Here is a 23,766-nt window from a genome sequence, read left to right as displayed (position 1 = left end):
TATGCCACCCTTTCCCCCAGCCTCTCCCAGAAAGTGAGTTGGTAATGGGCTCTGCCCCCACCTTACAGGCTGCCTGTACTTCTGACTATAAACTTGCACTTCTTGTTAATTATTCAATATGCTATGCAAATGTTTTCTCACAAATTGCACTTTGCTTAGCTTAAAACTACACTTTACTTGCCTCCCCTTTCACTGAATTCATCCCCATTCAGATCCCTGAATACCAATAGCTCCAGAAGCAAACATCAATGGATTTAGGCACCTTCTGCTGTGATATGGTCCTTTGTTTGGTCAATCAGTGTGGACACATGCAAGTGGGATAGCCTTTCCATCATTAGCACTGCTCCTACGGTTTTCTAAGCTATGATGGTAGTGTGCTATGGGTGCAAAGTGATAATTCTATGTACAGAAATGACACACATTCCAAATACATTTACAAAAATAAATCCAGGTTATATTCAGTTTTTTTAGTATATGAACTACTTCTACTTTCCCTCACATGCAGTTAAGTGATCAGTTTAGTATTTTGAAGTTTTGTTTCTGATAAAATGAAAATCTAATTTAATTCATTGCTATCTCAGTGTAACCCCATTCATTATACTGCTTGCCTGTTTGTACTTAGTAGACTGGTGGCTCATGGAGACTCTGGATATTTAGAGAATTTTATAAATGTAACTTTAAATGTAGCTTTGCTCAAGAGTAGAATCTTTCTGCTTTCTAGTAATTTTGGTTTTTTTGGCTTGACACATTTGTCTTTGCAAGGTTTGAGGATGGTTGGTCAGGGTAACCAGATTTAGTTAACAAAGCCATGAAAGACTACAGGAAAACAAACATGCATCTCAGTCCCAGCATCTTTTACTTTTAAATTTTGTGCTCAGCATTTTCACAAAAATAGAATGATTCATTAAGAAAGACTGACATTTGGAGTATGAAACAATGCCAGACCTAGTCTTTCTGTCACCAAAGTCATTATGCATTTCTATTTTTGTCACTGGTCAAATACTGGAAGAGATGGGCACCACAACTACTATTGGTGGCATGGCTTCTACAGACATCCACAAGCACTGAAGAGATGTCACTGTAAATGATGTTTAATTTTACATCCAGAAAATTCAGTCACTGACCTATTCCAACATTGGGAAGCACAACTCTACATCCTGCTTGGCTCAGTTCCCAGTGCCATTGATACTCTGATGCCCTACTTCTTTTCATGTTACTGATCATTACTGATGAGCAACAATTTAGTTCCTTTGGGTTCATTATATCCATTTTCCATTGTATACTTTACCTAATTATTAAATGGAAGATGCCCTAAATATTTTTACAGCAGATATGGTCCTTACACAGAGTCCTCGCAAGGGCCATCTGATGAGGCTTTGAATGATCTCAGCTTAGGTAAAATTCACTTTTATTACCTTTTCTGTACTTGGTATAGACTTTTTTAGACAAATGCTTTCATGTTCAGAGATCTAATTTGAGAATTACTACAACAATTCAGAAAGAGCAGATTGTTAGCTATGCTTGAAAGACCAAATCTAGAGAAGCTCAAGAGATGTTGCTTGGTTTTCAAGCTAAGGCAACAGAGAGAAAGGGAAAATTTAAACTTGGGGCAGAGAAACCAAAACTGTATTCTGTAAGGAAAAAAATTTAAAAATCCTTTAGAAAAATGTGGAATGTTTTCTTGAAACAAGAAAACCACACACATTGATTTGTGTTTGCTTTAATCTGTAGCAAGCACTATGGATGAAAGCACTTTTCAATTTTTTATGTAACATATTCTTTAAATATGGTTAACAAAGAAACATGGGAAGTGATTGATCTGACTTGGAGAGTTCGTATTCTTATTCTGCACTGGCTTTGATCCTACATTATTATACCCAGGACATTCTCAGTAAATTCCTTTCCCTGAGTTAGTTCTTTAATTATGGCCCTGCTTCATCAGTATTTTACTGTCCCTACCATTTGAGATAATAATTTAATTACCTCACAGGGTCATAGAGAGGTGTCTCAAAAGACCTCTGGAAATAGATGTGGGCTCTTCTGTTGAACACGTACACAACCAGTGCTGGGGAGCTCCTTATGGGAAGCCCTTTTGGAGGCTGTGGATCGAAGCTGAGTGGATGAACACAGAGATCTATGCCCATGATCCCACATCAGGCCCTTTTTAGCAAACACAGGCCACTGCAAGTAAGTGGCCTGAGACATTTCAGCCTAATACAGGAGATGGTTAATGAATTCAGAAGCACTCAAAGTTTCTGCCCTGGAGAGCAGTGGACTGGACGTCTCCGGGACTTGGGGTGCTGCTTTAGCCCTTTCCCTGCAGCTGGGCCACAAAGCATCACCCAGGAGTTGCACTCTGGGATGGTGGAGCGAGAAGGGCAGAGGCAGCACCAATTGCAAATCCCTCTATGGACAAAGCTTGCCTTCACCTCATTAATGGTTGGAATACCAGCTTTTTTGTGTTACTCTGCCACTGTTCACCGCTTAAAAATAAATCACATCCATAAACAATTTGCTGTGATTTTGTAATAGCACCCCATCTCTACATCATTTGGATCTCTCCAACAACATCAGTTACACCTCACAACAGGGTTGAGATTTAACACTGCCCTTGCAATAGCAAGAATGGAAAAGGGTATTTTTTCTATGCAGAGAAAAGTTAGCCAAAGCACAGAATGGGAGAGGGGAAAAAATAAAGAGCCACACTTACAAACAGGTTGTGTTTCAGAAACAGGTAAATTAATTTAGTGAATCAGTTTACTAATTTACTGTAATAGTCTTCTGGCTGTGAATCTTAAGGCCAGATGATTATGAGTACACATTCTCATTCCAAGACCCAGTTTAGTTTATTCAATAGATATGGATATAGTAAACAATCCTATCCTTTAAATATTTAAATCATCACGCTCAGTTATCTGAGTGAATTTGGCAGATTTGATTTTTCCTTGAATCAAGTTAATCTATCTGCATAAATATTGCAGGATTACTCAGTAATACTGAAGAAGCTGAAAGGAAGAGCTGCAGCCTGTACAGTGCTTTTATCTCCTACTGCAAGCTCCTCACTGCAGTGGCAATGTTAAGTCTGTGAACAACTTAAGTGCTAGTCTTGAGTGATGCTGCCCTAACCACACATTATCATTCATTAGGTCCTTGTGACCACTCATATATTTATCATCTCACATATTTATAAGATCACAGCTATTCAGGTAAAAGAAACTCATCCCTTCAGTAAAGAAGGTTTTATTTTTTTCTGTGTGGTCAGCCAGTAGAGTAGAACTGCAGAAACCTCAGTGGTTCTCTTCCAGAGCCATGCTGGAGCTGGAAAATCTACACGGGAAGTTAGTGTATAATTAAAAATGATAATGACTTTAAAATTAGTTTTTATTAATAGAATTAAGCCACATTAAGTCATAAAAGGTGTTCATAAATATGTTAATAGGATGTGTGGTATTAATGAAAAACATTCTGCAGAGACTGAATAATTGAAGAGTTGGATATTACACATATAATTAAACTTAAATATTAAAATTATTAATTATCACAGCTAAAATGAGTGTTAACAGTAGGCAACACATTCTGTCAGGTCAATAAATAGCTGTCACTACTAAAAGTATGTAGATAATATATAAAATTTACTTAATAAGTGAGGAAGTCAGAGCCTTTTGACTGTATATGAAACGTCCCTAGACAGTTGTTTCTGTCAGGCACTGAGGTTCTCACTTACAAGCTCAGCAGGAACTTAAACAAAACACACAACCAAGTTTGAACTCAGGGCACAAAGCTCATGAACCAGTAGTTGTGTTCTGCTTAGGGCAGAAGCTGTAGAAGTAGTTTAGGGCCTCTAGGCAGTGAAGGTGCAGAGCTGACCCTGGGACCACACTTGCTGTCGGGGTTGTTGTGGTATCTGATATCTCTGGGACACTGAAACAAATTTATCTGAGAACCAAATAATGAGATGGAAGTGCACAAATAAATGAATGTCACGTTGCAATATTCAGCTCCTAATGAGTAAACACAAACTACATGGTGTTAGAAAACCCAGATGTTCAAAATTCTGGGTTGCATATGTGTTGCTGTTGCTCAACAAAATACAACATGCTCTATGGTCATGTTTGTTAAGCATTGGTTGGAGAATCACAGTTACCTCATACTGTCAAAGTAAAAAACACACGCATTTCATTTCCTAAGGGTTTTTTCCCAAGCTAGGAGTAACAAGCAATGAGAAATCTGATAGAGGCCACGACCTCTGCTAACCTTTCCCTGCAGATGGGCCACAAAGCATCATCCAGGAGTTGCACTCCGGGATGGTGGAACGAGAAGGGCAGAGGCAAGACCAATTGCAAATCTCCATGGACATAGCTTGCCTTCACCTCACTAATGGTTGGAATAACAGCTTTTTTGTGACACTCTCTGTGTAATCATTTATAGTCATCATATTTTTGATGCCAATGACAAGAAGTCATGAGAGGCCCTGTTAGCTTAATTTAGTCTTGGGCATCACAGCATCAGGCTACTGGCAAGGCTTTTCTGATACATCTTGATTGGATGGTACAGGAATATTCCTGCATTGTGCCTTCATATTGCTCCCTTCGATTCATAGCTTTCTGTGGCAAGGATACCACTGCAGATATGTAGGGAAGCTAACTATGTTTAAGAACAAGTTGCAGTGATGAAGTCTTATTATAAACTGGGGGCTTGAGGCAAATGCGAGGGACTGTGAAATGAGCAGCAGGAGAGGAATTTTCTGGGATATTATGCTGCAACAGAAGACTGGACTTAATCCTATGGCAAGCTGGGAAGACACAGGAAGTGTTACCGAATTCCTCTTTTCCCTATTTATCTGGATTACAGGAAGAAAGGAAAAAACTGATACTGTGGAGACAGAGGGATGGTTGTGTTCTTTCAGATCCTGTATTATCTTCTAGTATTGTCAGATGGATGGAAATACAGGAAGTCATGAAAAGAAATATTAGAAAAAGATTTGTGGGTGGGACTTTCCCCTCATTGGCTGGTAAATCTGCTTGCCACTTTATGTGAGCAAAACCAGAGATTATATTTGTTCATCTGTTTTATTCACTGGAGTTTAGCTGTAATTATCTACACTTTACACCATATTAGTAAATCTACTCCAGAATATTATATTATAATAATTAAGCCTCAGTAATAAGAGAACTTGCTCAACAGCCTTATTATTAGATCTTTGCTCAGATGTGGGGGGACACTGCCAATTTTGGTGTGGATTATAATGAGTGTGGATTAGTGAGGTTCTGCTTTAATAATAATACTGAGTAGTTGACTAGGAATTTTAATCTTTAAAGTGCTTCTCAAGCATTAAATAATTAATCCCCATAACACTCCCATGAGATAGGTAGGTAAATATTACTATCCCTGTTATATAGAGGGGGGAAGCCTGGGGTAGAGTATTCAGATAGACTGGCCAAAGCCACTGGGAGGGTAATTGCTAAAGAATGTTTAGGACTATTGAAAGGACCCAGTATTTTTGCATTTAAAAAGTAAGGAAAAGGTAGTGATTTTCTGGAGCTCAAAAACATTACCCCAAAACTGAAAATGTCTTCCCAAGTGTCCCTCTTTTTTTCAAAACTGTGTTTTCTATTTCTATATCAAGAGATACCTATGTAAGAGTTCTACTTATCTTTTAAAATAGAAATTTGCTGTAAGACAGAAATAACTATAGGCACCCACTTATACATACACATCCACTGTTATTTAATAGAAGCATGTTCTGTTTTTCTGCCAGCTGCTACGTATCTATTAAATACTAAAGACATGTTTGTTAAGCAGGTTTTAATATTCAATTTTGCCCTTGAATAGTTTTTACCCATAGCAATAAAACATTGTAGAACCTTTGGGAGCCCGTATTCAAATTGCCTGATGGTTGTAGACCAATTTTATTAACCAGTATATTGGTTCATTTAGTTATGGTGTGGTTTTTTTTTTTAAACACACCCCAGATTCCTGAAATTAGGTTGGTATTGCTAGAAATAAGAAGGTGGTATTGGAAATGCAGCCGGAATATGAATGAATGTTTGCAGTTCCACCAAGGTGGTCACAGACAAAAAGGGCACTTTTCCAAAATGGCTATTGATTTTTACACTGGCATCAGATGAATGATATACAGGGTAGTTCAAGTTTTGAATAACACCCAATCTCAGCTCTAGAGATTTATAAAACGAGCATTAAAAATAGGATGAATGGGATCATCTGATCAGTACTCTGAAAAGGCAGGAATATCTTCAAAGTACAGACCAAGATGCTTTAACCATTTATTAAACAAACATAAAAGCTTCAGACATTCTAATGGAGTGAAAGAAACAGAAAAATGCATCAGACTGCAGACTGGAGATTTCTGAAGGATATAAATATATTCAAACAATAAAACCACAATATAAGATCCCAATTTCTAATCTATTTTTTTTTTCCAGTATAAATGCAGAGGTCACTAGTAAGGGCTACCAAATCCATGGTGCAAGGAAGCATAGGCAGGTATCACTTGATCAGCAGGTACCTTCCAAACTACCTGCATCTCTCCTGTGCTATATCTAAGTTCAAGTAAGTCTGCTGATCATCTTCCAGAAGTGATTATTCATACAAAATGGAACAATTCCTTTGGGTGAAATGTGGGCTCATAACGGACTGCACTACAACGTTATGGTAGGGCCTCTCCTAAGGCATACTAGATTGGTCAATATATCTGTTCTGCATCAGGAAATTTGACTGCTTGCTCAGTGATCTCATGAATCGGCCACATTTTTGGTTGGGATAAGCCCCATCAAGATAGGCTCTTTAGGAAAATCCTTCCCCTCCAAACTCTTGCATTAAAAACACAGGAAATGGAAACATTTTATAACAAACATATTTTCATTTGACATGACATTGTTTTTTTATCAATCAAGTATTTCAGTTTTGATGTTGACCAGAACTAAAGTGCTTTTGACTTTCTGGGTACATTTTACTGAGAAAAAATTTCTGTTGTAACACTTTCTGCCAAATAAATAATGAGAACGATTCACAGCTGTGTGACTGTGCAAAATAACTTTAGCTATATTTATAGAGGATTTACATTTCTATTTATTTTAGGAAAAACACTTATTTCCTGTGTACGTTATGCTACAGGAGGACAAATAAAGATGATACCCAGAAAGCTGTGGTTATAAACACATAGAACTTGGGCTGGAACTGCAGTTCATTGAACTGACAACTGGGATTTGCAAAATGGCCCTAATGTCAGCCTGGTTATCCAACCTCACAATCTCTCTGAGCTACATTTAGTGAAGAACAAAGCAGAGGTAAGGTGAGAGTACAAGCAATGGTGCAATTCGCACTTCTACCCTTTGTGGCTAGGAGGTCTTTGATGGTGACATACACACTTGAACTACATGGGTACATTTCCAAATACCCTTATATGTGCCCAGCTCTGCAGCAGCAAAGTATAGGCAGGTGCCTGTGTTCAAAAAATTCTTATTTATAGACACAGATTAAGCTCTAACTGGAAACACATGCAAGCAATTGACTACATTATCTGGATTTGCACCCACAAGACTGAAAACTTAAAGCACAACTTCCTGCCAGGGTTCTGGGGGCAGGAATTCTGTGGGCATCACGCTGGGGGAGCTGCTTGAACCTCAAAGGCTGGAAGAACACCTTTGGGTAAAACTCCTTTTCTATTTCCAATCTGTCTAGTTCAACATGTAAAACTGTCCTTATAATTGTAGCAAATATACTACATTGTGCAAGTCAGCAGCACACAGAGCTGAATGCATCTGAACACTTCTGTGTTTTCTGTGATGACAGCAATCAATAAGAAAATAGAAAAAATGGGTTTTCCTTTTCCTTTACTTTCCAGGTATCATATCTGGGCCATGACTCTGTATTACAAATTAGATGTATCTGAACAATCTGTGCAGTTGGATCTGATTCTATGAAGAAAATGGCTTGAAATCAAGAGCAAAGTGCTTTGTGTGAATTCAGCATAACCATGGCATTTAAAAAATGAGTGTTGCCTTACAGCATGTTTCAAAAAGTCTTCACTTTTACCTTAGCTATTTCTTCAAGAGGCTGCATATAAATATTGTTTGAGATCGGCATCTAATTTCCACCTCCATATTATTAATACTTTTGCAAGCCAAGTTCCATAAAGACTGGGAAAATTATGGCTTTGATTCTCAAAAGGTTAAGATTTTCTACCTGAAAAGTCATATTCAGAGGATAAATTTTTGTCATGAGAAAAAGTGGATATATAGAAGACCTATGACAGTGTTCCTTACACTAGCAGCAGTGTAACATGAAGAACTTATTATTTAGGATATTAAAAGACACTTGTAGAATTCATAGCTGCTTTGATGACTAAGATAATCAGTTATGAAAGAAAAGCTGAATACTGTAGAAACTATTAAGTGAGCTAGCATGTCAGAAAAAGTTGGAAAATACTCAATTAACAGTTGTGAGAAACAAAAGTGTATTAGAAAGATAATATACATGCAGAGTTTACAAACCGTGTCTTTAGGGTGGCCCAATAAGTAGAAATATGGGGACCCATGCTTGTCACTTTTCATGCACATGGAGAGACTGGAAGGTACCATTCCTAAAGGAAGGGGAGGAACAGCCTAGGACCAATCATTAGAATTAACAGAACCAGTGACATAAAGACATTTTACTATTGTTAGAGCAGAGAATTCTTAGTAAGTTTAGAACGACTGAGTAAAAAGCTTATATGTAACAGGAAAGAAGTATTTCTGTAAAGCTAAGACAAATAAGCATGCTGTAAGTCTAAATATTAGTGGATTACTGAAACTACTGTACATATATATTTCAGGACATAGATTCACCTGGACTATGGATATAGAGTACATCTTGAGGTGCTTCCTGAAGGAGTCATAACAAATCAAAAGCAAAGGGTTTAAAGTGTTTAAGAACTGTGCCAATTTATTTGTATGAAAAATCCTTGTATTGGTATCAACTCTGACATTTTTTGGTTTTGTTGATGGGGTAGTGCTGAAACAGGAGCTAAGAGTTTCTTCAAGGCCCTTCAGAAATGACTTACTGCTAAATAACTTGTACCTTTTATCTGTTAACCAGCAATTTGTGTATGCTGAAACTTTACTTCTCACATACAAAACTCTTCCTGCCTTAAATAGACAAAATTTAATCTAAACTCTAGTTCTGTAAAATCACCTGAGTCTCATGAACCCATGGGGTGAGTTGTGTACATAACTTAGCATTGTGTGAAGCAACAGAGACTCCAAAAATACACAATTCAACTCCAGGACATGTCTTTTAACAAAGCCAAACAAAGCAGGGGGAGAGAGGTAAAGGGACCATTGTTGTGTAAATCCATAAAGCACCAACCATCATCACGACACAGACTCCTTGTTCACCAAACCTCAAGGATTCCAGTTCTCATGGCTCTGTGTGTTTGAGCATTACATCATGAGCTAGCACACTCAGGGCTAGATCCATACTTCAACACAGGACAATGGAAAAGTTTTCCCAAATCTCATTGTGAATGGTCTGGAGTCTCTAAAATCCTGCTTCCTGCAGGAGCTCTTAAGCAACTTAAAACAGAGTGGAACTTGAGTAGAAACCTGATATCAAACCTGATAAGATGATTTTGTAGTCCCAAATGTAGGAAGATGTTCCTCACAGGTGAAATTCAGTGTTTTTTGCTCCTTCCAGAGTGCCAGACAGAAAGCATCCGGGGCAGGGAGGAGGGATAGAGTCCATCTACAAGTGCTAACTGTGCCTCAGCCGTCACCTTTTTACCCTGTTTGCAGTAATTTGATTATAGACTCATTACTTTCAGATACTTCTAGATACTTATATATTTTAATGTAGCAGTGAGTAATGAAAATTCCAGTCAGGAAAGGCCAGGAGCAGTAAGACAGAAGAAGCAAACTGCCAGGACAGCTGGGATGGAGAATGAAACATCCCAGGCTTTTCCTCCAAAGGTATTTAGAGAAAACAGTAATTGTTCTGAGAGAAAACTGTAGTTTTCTGAGGCTGATTAGAGGTAACTTACCTCTTGCAGAACTCATTGCCGGATAAAGACTTATTTGTCAGTTTTACTTCCTTTTTAATTTTACTATTTTGGGATTTTGTGAACAGTTTTCTCTCATTTTATTTTTAGGGATGGCACTTCATCCCAGTGTTTGGCTATACAAAGTACATGTTCTTCTCATGATGTTTATACAGCAGATTTTTGGAAGTGCTGCACACCCAGTAGCTCCTGCTGAAAGTCAGTAACCTCTTAGGTAGGTGCATACTCGGGGAATTAGGCAACCATTGCAAGGAAAGTCTTGGTCTGTCATTTTATTCAAATATTTTTTAATGCCTGTCTGAGAAGTGCTCAGTGTTACAGTGATGACTGTGAGTTTTGTGTCCTGTGACATGTATGAAATCTCACATTCTCTCCAGCCAGATTTCTCAGGCATTGCATATGTTTCAGGATCAGGATTCCCAGCAGTACTCCTAGTCTTCCTTGCACAGTAATGTGATTTCTTACTACCACTTGGTTCTCTGGAGAACACAGCTGGCAGACTATTTGCTATGAAACATGATGCTGATGTTCTCTGGGTTTGGATGAGCTGCAATAATTCACCTTCATTGGAAGCACAGTTCCTCTGGCTATCCCTACCCTCAGCAAACGTTCTGAGATGCTGGGTGATAAAACAGCTGTTTTCTAAGCTTCTTTTATTGCACCCTGCAGTCAGCGATTGTTTTGGAGCATGAATCATATCTGTGCTTGTTCCCTTACATTCTGATGATACCATACATGCTACAAGGGGATTTCTACCTCTGAAGTGCTCTAGGATCTCTGACATTTGTTTTCAAGCAAAATCAGCAGTTGGAGTGGAGGTAGATTATGCATTTGCAGCACACTATTTCTTACCCTAGGTTGGAATAGTGCTTCAGCTCAGCCAGAATTTTCCAAGATGTACAGATTTCCAGGCATTATAAACTGACATAACTCATTCAGGAGACTTACACCCTCCCAGGAGCTTGTTCTTTGTTTCTTCCCTACGTGCTTTCTTCTTTTCAATATGCATTCTTTTCTTTCACAGATCACTTTCTTACAGTTGATGATTTTCCCTTAACAATGCATTTACTGATGTCAATCACTTCATCATTCAAACAGTGATATTTCTTGCACTTAAATATATACCACCATATTTTGTACTAACAGAAACATTGCACTGAAATTTAAAATTTAAAAATGGATTGTATTGTACAGGGAAAATCAAGAAGTTGGAGACTGAAAGATGATAATGTGATGGTTTGGGCTGGTTGGTTTAAGTTTCCTCTTTTTAATGCTGTGCATCTAAATGCTGCTGCTGTTGGAAATATCTTTAAGCAGCATTACTACAACTGACTTGGGAAGTCCCTGACCATTTTGCTTGTCAGATACTGAGAGAGAATATCCAGGAGAGGACCCTGCTACACTTGCACTGTTATTACATTTCTCCCTAGGCTTTTGCTACACATCACCATCGCAGTCCTGTTACCAGCTCAGTCCTCCAGCCTTGCATTTTTATGCTCAACTAAATATTATTTCCCACTGATGGTCTCCAGAGCTGGACCCTAATGAGAATAAGAAATATTTCTGACATGTTCTTGCTAAAAAAAAAAAAAAAAAAGCAGCTGATTTTTTTGGTAAAAAGAGCTCCAATTAGTTGTATTACATTTCAGCTGTGAAATTCTGACAGGAAGAGAGCTACTAAATACTGACTAGTCCATATGCTGTTCTCAGAACCATTTTATCCTCAAACTTCTTTGACATTTTATGTCACAGTGTTCTCTGCATTTGGTTTTCCATTATCTGGAAAGGATGTTCTTTCTGGAGGTCTCTAACAGATGTTCTTTGCAGCATAATGGCTTACCCTTGAAATATGACCTTCTTCAGATGTGGCCTCTCCAGTATTAATCATTTCTGCTGGTTAATTTCTGTTTCTAGCTTAAAATTAAAGCAGGATGCTGTTGGATTTTAGGGGCACCTTGTTCTTAGAGTATTTCTCATAGCTTTGGGAAATGACCAAGGGAGGACTTCAACGTCTGAAGTAACTCCTGAACACTTTTTCAGTGCAGTAGGACAAAGAACTTGCAAGTACAGCTAGTTAGTTCTCCCATTTGGAGCTGTAAGCTAGGGATGCAGCTAGGAAAATGGTCTGATTAAACAGCACTTCTTTGGAGCAACTTTTATTTTTCAGTATTCTGCATTTTTACTCAACTAATGCCAAGTATTCCAAATGCCTTTCCAAATGGCGAGCTTGGCTTTAAACAATCCTGCAAAGTCACCTTGTCTCTTTCTGTTAGCACTAAAAGCTGTGTCTGGATTTCTATATGCATTTTCTACTTGTGATCTTCTGTGGTAGGGAAGGTTTGTGCACATTTACACCTTTTGGAAGATTTGTTTTCCCAAAGTAATGCTATTTACACTGAAATTTTTTTACATCTATATAAATTTTCTTATGATTCTGGAATAATATACAGATTTATAAGATTATATAAACAATGGAAATCAATTTTGGATTTGTTTAAGTGCCATTCAGAACTGGGATCTTAAGAAAGATTTGGAATGGGTCTGAACTACAGTTGATTCTTTGCTCATAGCAGCCTCATGGATCTATTAAATTGTTTGCTGAGGAACTGGAGAACTGTTGGTAAATGGTTCTGCTACTTGAAAAGGATTACTAATCACTTTATCAGTCCTGGATACTTGTTTGTTCTTTCATTAAAAATGATCCACCTCTCCCCACAAAAAAGTTTTGGAGATGATCTGAAATTCTCTTGGAGGACTCTCTGAAAGGATTATACACCGGATATTAAATGTTTTAGTACCTTTTTATCAGAACCCCTGAAAACCACTTTGGCTTTGTTTCTACTCACCAAAAGTATAATTCACTAACTTTATCACCAGATGAGTGGGTTATGGCCCACCCTTTCTGGCCTTATTCAGAAGCTCTTGAAAGCTGGAAAAAACACCTACACTGCCCTAAGTATTGGCTTAGTCACAGAATTAGTTCCAGCTTAGAGAATATAATGGTGCAATTACCATATGTACTGACAGCCAGGAACACACTGACTTTCGGTGGAGCTGACTTAATGAAGAGAAATAACGAATTTATGTTGGCAACAAAGACTGACCTGAACCTACAGTTAAGCCCAAGTATTACTCTGAATTTTCAAATGTTACTGTAATTTCTGATTCTAATGGGAAAAGATGCTGGAACTTCAAAAGTAACATAAGAAAGTTTAATAGAGTTTTGGACCTCCTAGCATAAAGAAGTAAAGGACTATTCATTAAAAAATAACCCTTTTCCTGAGAGATATAAGGCCCAGAGGTGCACATCATAGAACTTATGTAAATATATAACCTGATTTCAGAGTAAGCCCTGATTTCAGTTTTAAAAAAAGAGATTTTTGTCTTTGAAATTACCTTTGGATAATTTATTTTTACTTCCTGTCATTGCAGTTATGAAATAAGGTTTCTACATTATCTAAATGACTTACACTTTTTTAAATACTCAAAAAAGTCCCCAAAGTCCCTCTGAAGCAAAATATGAGAAGAATAGATCCTGTTTTCTCACCACAATGAGCAAAGTCCCCTTTTTAATTGAGAATTGGCTTCTACTTGATCATCAGTGTATATCGTCAGAGATTATATAATGGGTAAAGTTGTCAAAGAAAGCAGTACATTCCTGTAAATATTTTGTGTTTCAACTTGAGCCCCTCAATTTCATGGCAACAAGATTACCTGCTGTGATTGAAAATGCACAGAGAAGTACCAATAAAGGAAGAAAAGGAGAGTTTATGGACAAATCAGCAACTCCCAGCACACTCAGAGATGTCCCCTAAAAGGTTCAGAGTGCTTCCTCCAATGCACATCTTACAAGCCATTGCCTGTGTCGGGAGGGCAGCAGGCGACAGTGATGTACACACATACATGGTCTTGGCTAAGGAAACACTTAGACGTGTGAGTAAATCCACCTCTACTCAGGTAAACACTTAAGCCCATACTTAATATGCCCCAGGAAATTACACTATATAAATATCTTCAATTGCCACTTAACTCAAAAGCAATATAATTAATTTATATAGGTTCATGCACATAGAAAAATGTAAAGATAAAAACCCACCATATTCTGGGACCTGGCCTGTTCCACGTTTCAACAACAGTCGCACTCTCCTGCCACCAGACTTGATTAGCTCTATTGCTCTGGCATGTGTCATGTCCCTTGTGCTTTCTCCATTGATTTCAATTATTTGATCTCCTACCTGTCAGGTAAGAAGAATATTGAGTCAGACAGAATTGCAGTAAAATGAGCATTTCAGAAAGAGACATATTCAATGGATCACAGGTTACTTGAATGACAGACAGACACATCAAGGTAAATTTGTTCCTGTCTGTCTGAGGGATATTACTGGCAGATCAAATAACCTCCAAAGTGGATTCTGAATATGGTAAATCAAATGCTGCTTGTCTTCTGCTGAAATCAGTGTAATGCCTTTGTAACTTGCCTCACATCTTTTACATGTAAGAGGTTTTTGTTGAATTGCTTGATATGTTGGAATCACTGGAACATTATCTTTGCTACACCTTAACTTGCAGTGTTGTGTGAACCTGAGAAGAACTTTGTTTTAACTTGGTGAAAAAAGAGAGGTTCAAAGCACAAACTCCCATCATTTGAATATCCAAATCTTGGAAGTAAAGTTTCACACCAAATCAAGAGTTGTTATGAAGCACACTATTAAACAAAGAAAGGTTAGTGCTATGGCATAGGACATGCAGGTTTGCTGGAGTTCAAAGAGCATGCTTTGAACTATTTCAACCACAGAAGTATTTTGCTGGGAGTAAGCACAGCCTGTGGCTGAGCTGTCTAGTTCGAGCAGCCAACTCCAGGGCTCTAATTATGGATTTCTGCTACTCATCTCCTGGCCAGCTTTCCAGTCAGAGTTAGCTTCATTATTATTTTTCTGCCTCTATTTCTACAGCAGTAAAATGTGGCACTGATGTCTGTGCCTCTCGTGCACCACAATTTCCCTCCCAACTTTTCCTCCAACCTGCATGTTTTGGTTTTGGCTGGCTTTTGACACTAGAAACCTTCTCCCTGTGCAGGGGAGCAGTTGCTTTCTGCTGTGTCTAGTAAGCACAGCAGTCAACACCTGTAGGGAGCAGAAGCTGTACTGCTTGTTCAGTGTTGTGATACCACAGCTGCCCACTCACTTTGAGAAAGTTAAACAAGGAACATGGGGAGGTGACATGAGAGCCTTGTGTTAGCAGCACCACAGCCTTTGGAGCTCATGTTTTGCAGAAGCCTCCCAACCCCACTGGAGGGGTGACCCCGGCGAAGCCCAGAGGGAAGATGATCTCCTGGTGCTGGTAGAGGTGTGGGTCCAGGTGATGGGCAGCCAAGAGGGGGTGCATGAGGGTCTCAGTTGAGTGGGTTTAGCAAACTCCTTTATCATTGGTAGAGGAACAGATCTGTTCAGCAGGATCATACCTGCCTCAGTGTGCACCTACAGTGTTCTCACAGTGTGTTCCCACTACACTAAAACAACATATATCCTAGAGAACATCCTAGAGACAGTTCTAAGGAGATTATACAGACTTCAAGATGACGGGCACTTCCTTTTCCTCTTACAAGACTGTCTTAACAAAACCAACTCTTAGCTGGCCTTGGATACTGAACTGTTTTCTGTTCTGTATGTTTGCTTTGCTACTATGGTACTTCTGTCAGCTAAAAGCGTAATCCTTCAGATGTCTTCCTTCCTGGGTTTGAAATATAGCATTTACCAAATAAATGTGCACAATATGAAATGTCAACAAAACTCCTGGCATCAAAGATAACTGAAAGGGATGTCAAGAAGTTATCTAGTCACTACTTTTGTTCAGAGACAGAAAGAATGCTACTTAACGCAGTGTTTCTCAATAGGAATTCATACTTTGTCAATAGAAGTTGCAATTTGATTTAGGAACTCTCCCAGGATCCTGCAAGCAATCTGTGCTGGTACCTTGCTTAACCAAAAAGCCATTGATCCAAATAAAACATCATAGCCTTGCTATTACTTTGTAAACACTGCAGAATGAACAGTGAAGGAAAAAATCAGGATATTTTTGTGTGGAAACGCCTTATTTTTGCAGTGCAAATTTCTTCCTTAGTGGATTTTCTCTGTTAGGAAAAATGCATTTGGCTGTACCACACAGTGCACAACTTGAAATATTCCTGACAGCCTCCAGTACACAGTGATGTGCAGCAAAGGTGCTCCCTGGATCATGGCGAGATCTCCCCCAGGTCTGGCCATACAGGTCTCTGCATCATCCTGACTTTTTGATTGTTTGGTAGAATGTAGCCGGTGCACAAACTCAGAGCAAAAATAGAAAATCTGTGTTACCACTTTTGTAACACAGACAGAAGATGGATTGTGGCATCCCCATGAGGGTACTAGTCAGGCCAAAGGCAGACAAAATAACAACCAGTCTGGGAAAACCTGTTTCTAAATGTCATGAAACAATTAAACTCAGTAGAAATCCTGTAAACTCACAGGATTAAAGACAGCTCTTTTTGGTGTCACATTGCCTGAATAGTCCATATTTTGCAGAAGGTATTTAAAATATTCTTGTTAGCATGTTTTGAGATAAGTGCCAGATTAGAGCAAATGAAAGACATGTTTTTAACACTCCTTGATAAATAGCTTTTAAAATGAGTACTGGAAGCTGTCTAGAGAATGTACAGTCCTTCAAATAAAATTCTCTGCACTCCAGAGCAGAAAGACAGAAAGATTTTAATACAGTTTAATATGTAAAAAGGTTAAGTTAATGTTATGTTTTTTCCTTGCTGTTTGCCTTTCTTTTGTTTTCATTGGTCACTGTGCAGCAACTATCTTGTATTAATGTAACCTTTTCTGTATTTTTTGAATTAGAATTTTTTTTTCTCTGTAGACAGCATGTAGCTGTTTTGGTATTTCCTTTTATTATAAAATATTATGTGCAAGTAACTTGGGAAAGTTAGAAAAGTCCAGCATCTTGGTTATGTGACTGAAGGAGGGGAGAGAAACAAGTTTGGAAATATTAGGTGCTCTGAAATTTACATCAGAAAGCGTGAGACCAGAGGTATAATGAATAGTTGTAAGAGCAGTGGGCTAACAGTGTTCTGTGATTTTGTGTCTGGTGGCTGACTGATGTACAACTGAATTATACTGCCTTTGCAGCACAAGCCCAGCTCTGATTAGATAAGGAAAACAAGAAGGAAGAGAAAAGTTGCCAACACTCTTACCCCAAGAAAAGCTTCAATTAGACTTTACACTCATATCTGGGAAATTCACATAAAAGAGAAAATCTTGACTGAGGAGTGATTTCCCATGTGTCAGTAAGGTACAAATTCCTGTTCTTGTTTGTTTGTTTATTGTTTTGTTTTGTTTTCTTTTTTTTTATTCAGTCTCTTATGGCTGATATAGGAGGAAACCATGCTGTATGCTTTTTCTCTGTCCAGGTATTCAAATGTTCTTGCTCTCTCATCTTTTCTGTTGTAGAATTAATTTTTAGATTTATTGGGCTATTTCTGTCTTTTTTAAATCCTGTGATTGTTTAAGAGGAGTTTAGATACACCCACACACTGAAGATACACTAAGATGAGGCCAGAGGTAACGGCAAGCATAAAATCAGGTCCAAAACCAACAGTACCTGTTATATGGGATCCTCATTGCTCTTTTTAGGATCAAAAGTTGATCCTGCAGTTTACACCACACATGGGATTTCTCTATACCTCTCTTCTGGATCCTTCCAGGTCTCCAAACTGGAGATATTACAAAGGTGGGGGGTAGGCAGAATAGATCAAAATTATAACATTCTTCCCACGCAGGAGAAACACTTACTAATAAGGTTCCCAAAATGAGCCCTTTGCCTTTTTGTAATATCAGATTTGCAACTCACAGTCAGTTTGGATTCTGAGATTATGCCCAGCAGTATGGTCTAGGTTGTTATCCCCTATTTTACATTGATTTCTCTGCCCTAAACTGAGCACAGTGCACCTCAGTGAATTTTATCAGATTGACTGCTTTAGTATGAAATTTTCATTTTGAAATCTAAGTCAGTACCACAAAATGCTTTTAAACTCTTTATGAATAGTGAACATCTTGGCATCAGCAAATTTTATTTTATTATTTATCAATGGTTCTCCAATTATTAATGATATATTGAACTGAGTTGGTTTCATCCTAAACCCTCAGAACCACATTTGTAATTTCACACTCATAACTACTACTCAGGAGCAAACCATTCAAAGCAGCCTTGGAGAGGGATTATTTTCAGTAATCACTTTACAGGGATTTCACCTAGAACCTTATTCCTCATCCTTTTCCTGTGAATTTCATAGAAAGTGGCGCTGAAAAGTGAAAAGAAGATTGTGCATTTTCCTTCCCCTTTCTTCACAAAGAAATAAGAATGAAAATCAGACATAAGAAAGAGAAATTAGACAGATGTGACAAGATTTGCTTTCCATGATTCACATGTTGATGGACTTTCTCAACTTTTTTTAAAATTTGTCACAGATTATTTCTGAGAATGAAAGTTAAAGGAACTTTTCTCTATTGTTTGACTTTAAAAATAGGGAATATATTTCACTTTCTCTAGTCTGCTTCTAACTTTCTTGAACCCTCATGAATTCTTGGACATAATTATTAATAGTCTATAAATTGTTTTCCCTTAGTCATTGAGCATACACAAACATCAGCAAGTTCTAAAAACTTGAATCTATGTGTGCTTTAAAGTTTTCTCTTTATTCCAATTTATACCAATTTCTCTTTGTTTATGTTTCCTCTGAACATCTCAATGGAGACTCATAAAAAGAAAGCAATCAGTATTTTAGCCATCTGCATGTTCTCAGCAAGCAGTGGACCTCTTTTTTTCCAGTTCTTCGTGTTTCTTTAAATATATTTATGTTATGTTCTCTTGTCACCTTTTATACTTTCTTTGAAGACTGTTTGGATATAATTCTGACACATTTAATCTTCACTCTTCATCTAGTGGGACATCAGCCACCTAACAGGTGTTGCAGCATCAAGCTTTGAAAGTCTAAATCTTTTATTGGGTATGACCCAATATTTACTGGGTAGCATTATCTCCTTTTGTGGAAAGTGACACATTTGAATATCAGACCATTATTTTTAATAGGCATTTCAGCAAGCTGCCTTCTGTGGACATATAAAGCTTTTCAGATGAAACATCAGAATATTTTAAAAGATAAACTTCAACATAGCAGCATTATCGCTTTGCATGGCATTTAGGCCTTTGGTCAGATTGCACTTTTTGATTTTATTTTTGTTAAGAAATTAACAGAAAAAACAATTCCCCAGATCTGGAGAGTTAGCCATCTCTATGATAACACCTTCAGCTCTGATGCCATTTGTGTACAGTTTTTGCATAACAGCCTGAGAGGACACATGCATCCTAATCACCAAGACTTAAACCCTCAAACAGCAGGGAAAGTATTTGAGAGCACAGCCCTTGAGTTGCAGCATTTTAATCTCACAAAGCCACAGCCTACCTTCAGCTCTTTGGAATACAATTTAATTTGAAGGTGTCATAGCACAGGATCTGTGTGTGGAGCTGAGATGAGCCCTTGGCAAGGCTGGCAGCTGTTTGGTGGCCGGTCATGCAAAACAGATGGATGGTTCCCTTCCCTGCTCCCAACAGGCAGCCCTGCATTCGTGGACACTCCCCAGACTGGCATCAGCTCTGATTTGTAACCTTCCTGGCAGTATTCAGCAAAGACTACAACACAGGAGTGATCAGCCTCCACATCCTCCAGATGTTCTCGCCAGCTTAAAGTTGAAGGACATTGGCAAGACAGGCTGGAAAGCTTGCATGTCTGCTGCCTGAGTTGTATTTATTCTGAAGAAACATGCTCTTTGCAGCTATGAATCTGGAAATTTTACACACATTGATTTTACATTGTGTTTCTTTCTTCCTAAAGAATGTGACCCTTGCTGAATTTCGATGCTGTTTTGGCCTACCCAAACCCACTGGTTCTCCTCCTCACCCAATGCCCTTTCGTAAAGAGAATTCTTCTCTATTGTATTCTTACAGTGTGCAAGCACAAAGTAAACACAGAATGGTTCCCCACCTTAATGCTTTGAAATTTGAATATTAATGATTTAAATGTAATTACGAAAGCAGTTTGTGTTTATGGGAAATATTTCTTAAAAAAAATCTGTTTCAGTTCAAGTTAATTCAGACACTTCATCTGTGTGTAAGAACAACTGAGCTATAAAATTGGGCAGCATGTTTTCTGGCAATAATGAGACGATAATATTACTAAGGAATGTTTAAGTGACATCGCTATTGATAGGTTAATTAGTAAGAAAATTGCAAAGCTTCTCCAAATCATTAGAATAAAGTGCCTCTAATACACGTGAGTTTTTATGCAGAGCCTTTGTTCTGGCCATATTTTATAGTAATTATTACTGGTCTTGTTAAAAAAAGCAACCATACATACAAAGAGAGTTTCAGAAGCAAGGTAAACCAGAAAGAAACACATATAGTTTTAATGCAGTAAAGAGGTTTTTCCTTGCTTTTAAACTAAGAAGATAGCCTTGTGTATGTTTGCCTCCATCAGTGCATGAGGAACAGCCTCTAAGCAGGTGTAAAGTTCTCAGTTGCATGAAATTAAATTAATTGCACATTTTCATTCTATGTTAAATCTAATGATAAAAGCACCCTCAAATGATTTGTATGGAGGGCATTGCTAGCTGTCAATTTATTAATGCATTTTATACTTACACTTAATTCTTTTTATATGGGCATTCTATTTTTATAACATAAACATTTTTTACATATTATTTGTTGCTGTTGTTATTGTTAATGACTCCAAAAGGCTGAAAAATTGTCTGTACTTGGAGACCAAATAGCAACTCCAGAATACCTATTTTGGTGAATTTCCAAGTACTGTCAAGCTCTAATATTGTTGCCTGGAGTTAGGCATGGGCTGGATGTCTGCTGTGCAAATTTCCTCACAGTAGAGAATCTGTACTGCCTGGAAATCCCAGGTGTAATATGTAGCCTGAGCAAAGCTATGGGGTATTGTTAATCTTGGACTCCCTCCAGTGCATTTTAGGTATGTGAACTTGGATGTCTCAGTAGGAGACATGGCATTTATCTTTGGAGGAATTACAATAACGTTTCCCATGCCACTTTTGAACCAACCATCCATGAAGGTTTAGAGTGACAAACTCTTTTTTTTTCTGTGGCCAACCAGCTATTTAAGCAGCTGTGGCTTCTTACCCCTGGAAGTGTTGAGCCCTTCGTTCCTGCTGTTGCTTCCTGCCCAAAAGATGGGAAAAGAGGGGCCACAGGACATGGTGCAGAGCAAGAAATGGCCTTTGCACTGCTCCTCAGCAGGTGCTCTAGCTTTTTTCTTTTCACTTTTTTACCTTTTCCTGAGAGAGGGAGAAATGTTAGAAATGCTATTTGAGAAAGAGAGATTGGAAAGTGGAAAGTGTGCATGACTGAGTGTCTGCAGAGACTAGTGAGTGCAGGAGAGAGAAATGGAGTTTGTTGTGGTGGGTGGCTAATGAGAAAGCAAAGTGGACTTCTGGTACTACAGAAGACTTGATGCCTTCCACAACATTGCTGCAAAACAATCCATGTATATGTGAATTAAAGGTGTGAAAGATAAAAGGAAAATCCCCACTGGATTTAATTGATATACTATTAATTTTTTAAAATAGAGCTGGGATTCCTCAGTGTAACATAATGTAATATTAATAACATGTAGGTCACCACTACAATCATGGATGGGAACCAGCACAGATTGTGAAAAAGGAAGAAGAAAATTTTCTAGTGTTTTCTTGATGGTCTCAGGCAGCTCCCATCAGGGAAAAGCAAAGCCAATTCAAGATTTGAAAAGCTGATTTTATAAATCCTACATAGAAGCCTGAGCACGGAAATTGCTTCATCCAAAGTTTCATCCAAGCAGCAAAACAGAAAAGAGAAGTTAACCCTGTTAACTCTGACAAGTTAACTCTGTTAACTCTCAGAAGTTAAAGATAAAACCACAGACATTTTGAGAAGGAAAAATGCTGAAATGTTAGACCTTAGAAGATATTTTCAAGCATACCAGAGGCATGGGGCCTGTCACATCCCAAAATATAGTTTGAGCACAAGGTAGAAAAGACTGCAGAAAACAGATTACCTTTTTGCACCAATGTTCACTAAAGAGGAGATCAACAAAACTCCTGCAGAGGATCTGCTCACCACAGGGGTGAATGAGGAACTGAATCCAACGGCAGGGGCAAAGATTTTTATAACAGACTGATGAAATGGATAGTAAGAGACTTCCAGAAGTAGATTACTTTTATCCTCAATTGTAAAGGAATTTGGACATGAAGCTGCTGAACTTATGGCTATATAATATAATCTACTGCTTAAATCAGTAAATTTCTGAATTGCAGAGGAATGGGAAGTGGTAAGTGTGACACCAGTCTTTAAGAACGGTCTTGGAATGTAACCAAGTGAGTCTCTTGTTCAATTGAGCAGATGGAAGGAAGCAATAAGGATGGTGAGGGTTAGCTGGCACATGGATAATGATGATATAGTGGGGAAGAGTCAGTGTAGTGGCTATTGTAGAGGGAAGCCATTCTTCATAGATCTATTGCAGGTCACTGGAGCAATCAATGACTATAGAGATAAATGTGATCTGGTTAGTGTACTGACATTTTCAGAAAGTTTTTAATAGTAAAGCTTTCAGTAAAGGCTCTGCTGTGGAATGAAAAAGAATAGGGTCTTCTAGGTAGGAGATCAAATTCTAGGAAAAAAATGCTTTAAATAAGTGGTCAATTTTCACAATCAAAAGATTTTACCACAGTGATTATTCTGTTCAGCATACTTGTAAGTGGCATGGTGAAGAGGTTCAAGATTGGGCTGATAAGATTTGCAGGCAACACATTACCATGCAGGATTGTAAAATTTAAACTTAAAAACCCTAAGAAGATAGCACAATCCTGTGTGCTAAAGCAGCATGTGAAATTCAGCAGTGCCAAGTGCTAAGTACTAAGTACAGTACATGTGGAAAATCACATACACAATGTCTCTAAGCCAGCCATTACCCCTGAAGAGACAGATCCCACAGTCCTTGTGAGTATCTTGCTGAAAATGTCAGCACAGTCAAAAAAGCAAACAGAATATTAACTGTTAGGGGGAGAATGTAGAATAAAGAAGAAGCCACCATTGTGTCATTTAGGAGCACCAATATGTTGAAAACTGCAGATTGTTCCAGTGCTTCCACCTCCAAATGAATGTGATAGATTGAGAAATGGTTTGGAGGCTGGTCAGGCATAAAGAACAGCTCTATTGTGAGGCAAGATGAAACAGACTGATAAGCTTCAGTGGGAAAAAGGTGGATATGATATAGGTCATCAGAATAAAGAATGATATGGAGAATGATGAAGTAAGATTATTATGTTGTAACGACAAACCAAAAAAAAGGAGTTTTTTTTCCCTAACAATGAAGGCATCTAGACTTGGAATCCATTGACACAGCAGATAAGGAACGTCAGAAGCATGAGTAAATTGAAACAAATGGTTAAAAAGTAGTCCTAGACACTAACTGTGAGTTCTAGCACAGAAATTCTATAAACTGCTGATTGCCAGGGGCTTGTGTGTTATGCACAGTGAAGAATCATTTCATACTTGTCCTTCATTCCTTTCCTAAGCATCCTCTACTTGTCCTTGTTGGAGTGAGGATACTGGGCGGGTGG

The 23,766-nt window shown here is 38.2% G+C and overlaps 1 protein-coding gene across 10 annotated transcripts in view; it reads right to left on the bottom strand.

Moving 5' to 3' along the window:
- MAGI2 (membrane associated guanylate kinase, WW and PDZ domain containing 2) overlaps nucleotides 1–23,766 on the bottom strand; it is a 390,999-nt gene that overhangs the window by 8,385 nt on the left and 358,848 nt on the right. For 7 of the 10 annotated variants that reach the window (XM_051805040.1, XM_051805039.1, XM_051805036.1 and 4 more), the window contains one exon: nucleotides 14,151–14,289. In XM_051805040.1, the coding sequence (XP_051661000.1) occupies nucleotides 14,151–14,289 (139 nt within the window). Of the gene's footprint in view, nucleotides 1–8,513; nucleotides 8,625–14,150; nucleotides 14,290–23,766 lie in introns of all 10 variants that reach the window. The other 3 variants (XM_051805042.1, XM_051805044.1, XM_051805043.1) reach the window with 2 other exon arrangements.

The sequence above is a fragment of the Manacus candei genome, unplaced genomic scaffold (genome assembly GCF_025592945.1).
Source record: "Manacus candei isolate 608988 ecotype Guabito, Panama unplaced genomic scaffold, ASM2559294v1 h1tg000063l, whole genome shotgun sequence".
Taxonomy (NCBI): Eukaryota; Metazoa; Chordata; class Aves; order Passeriformes; family Pipridae; genus Manacus; species Manacus candei.
This window is presented reverse-complemented; position numbering and strand designations above follow the sequence as displayed.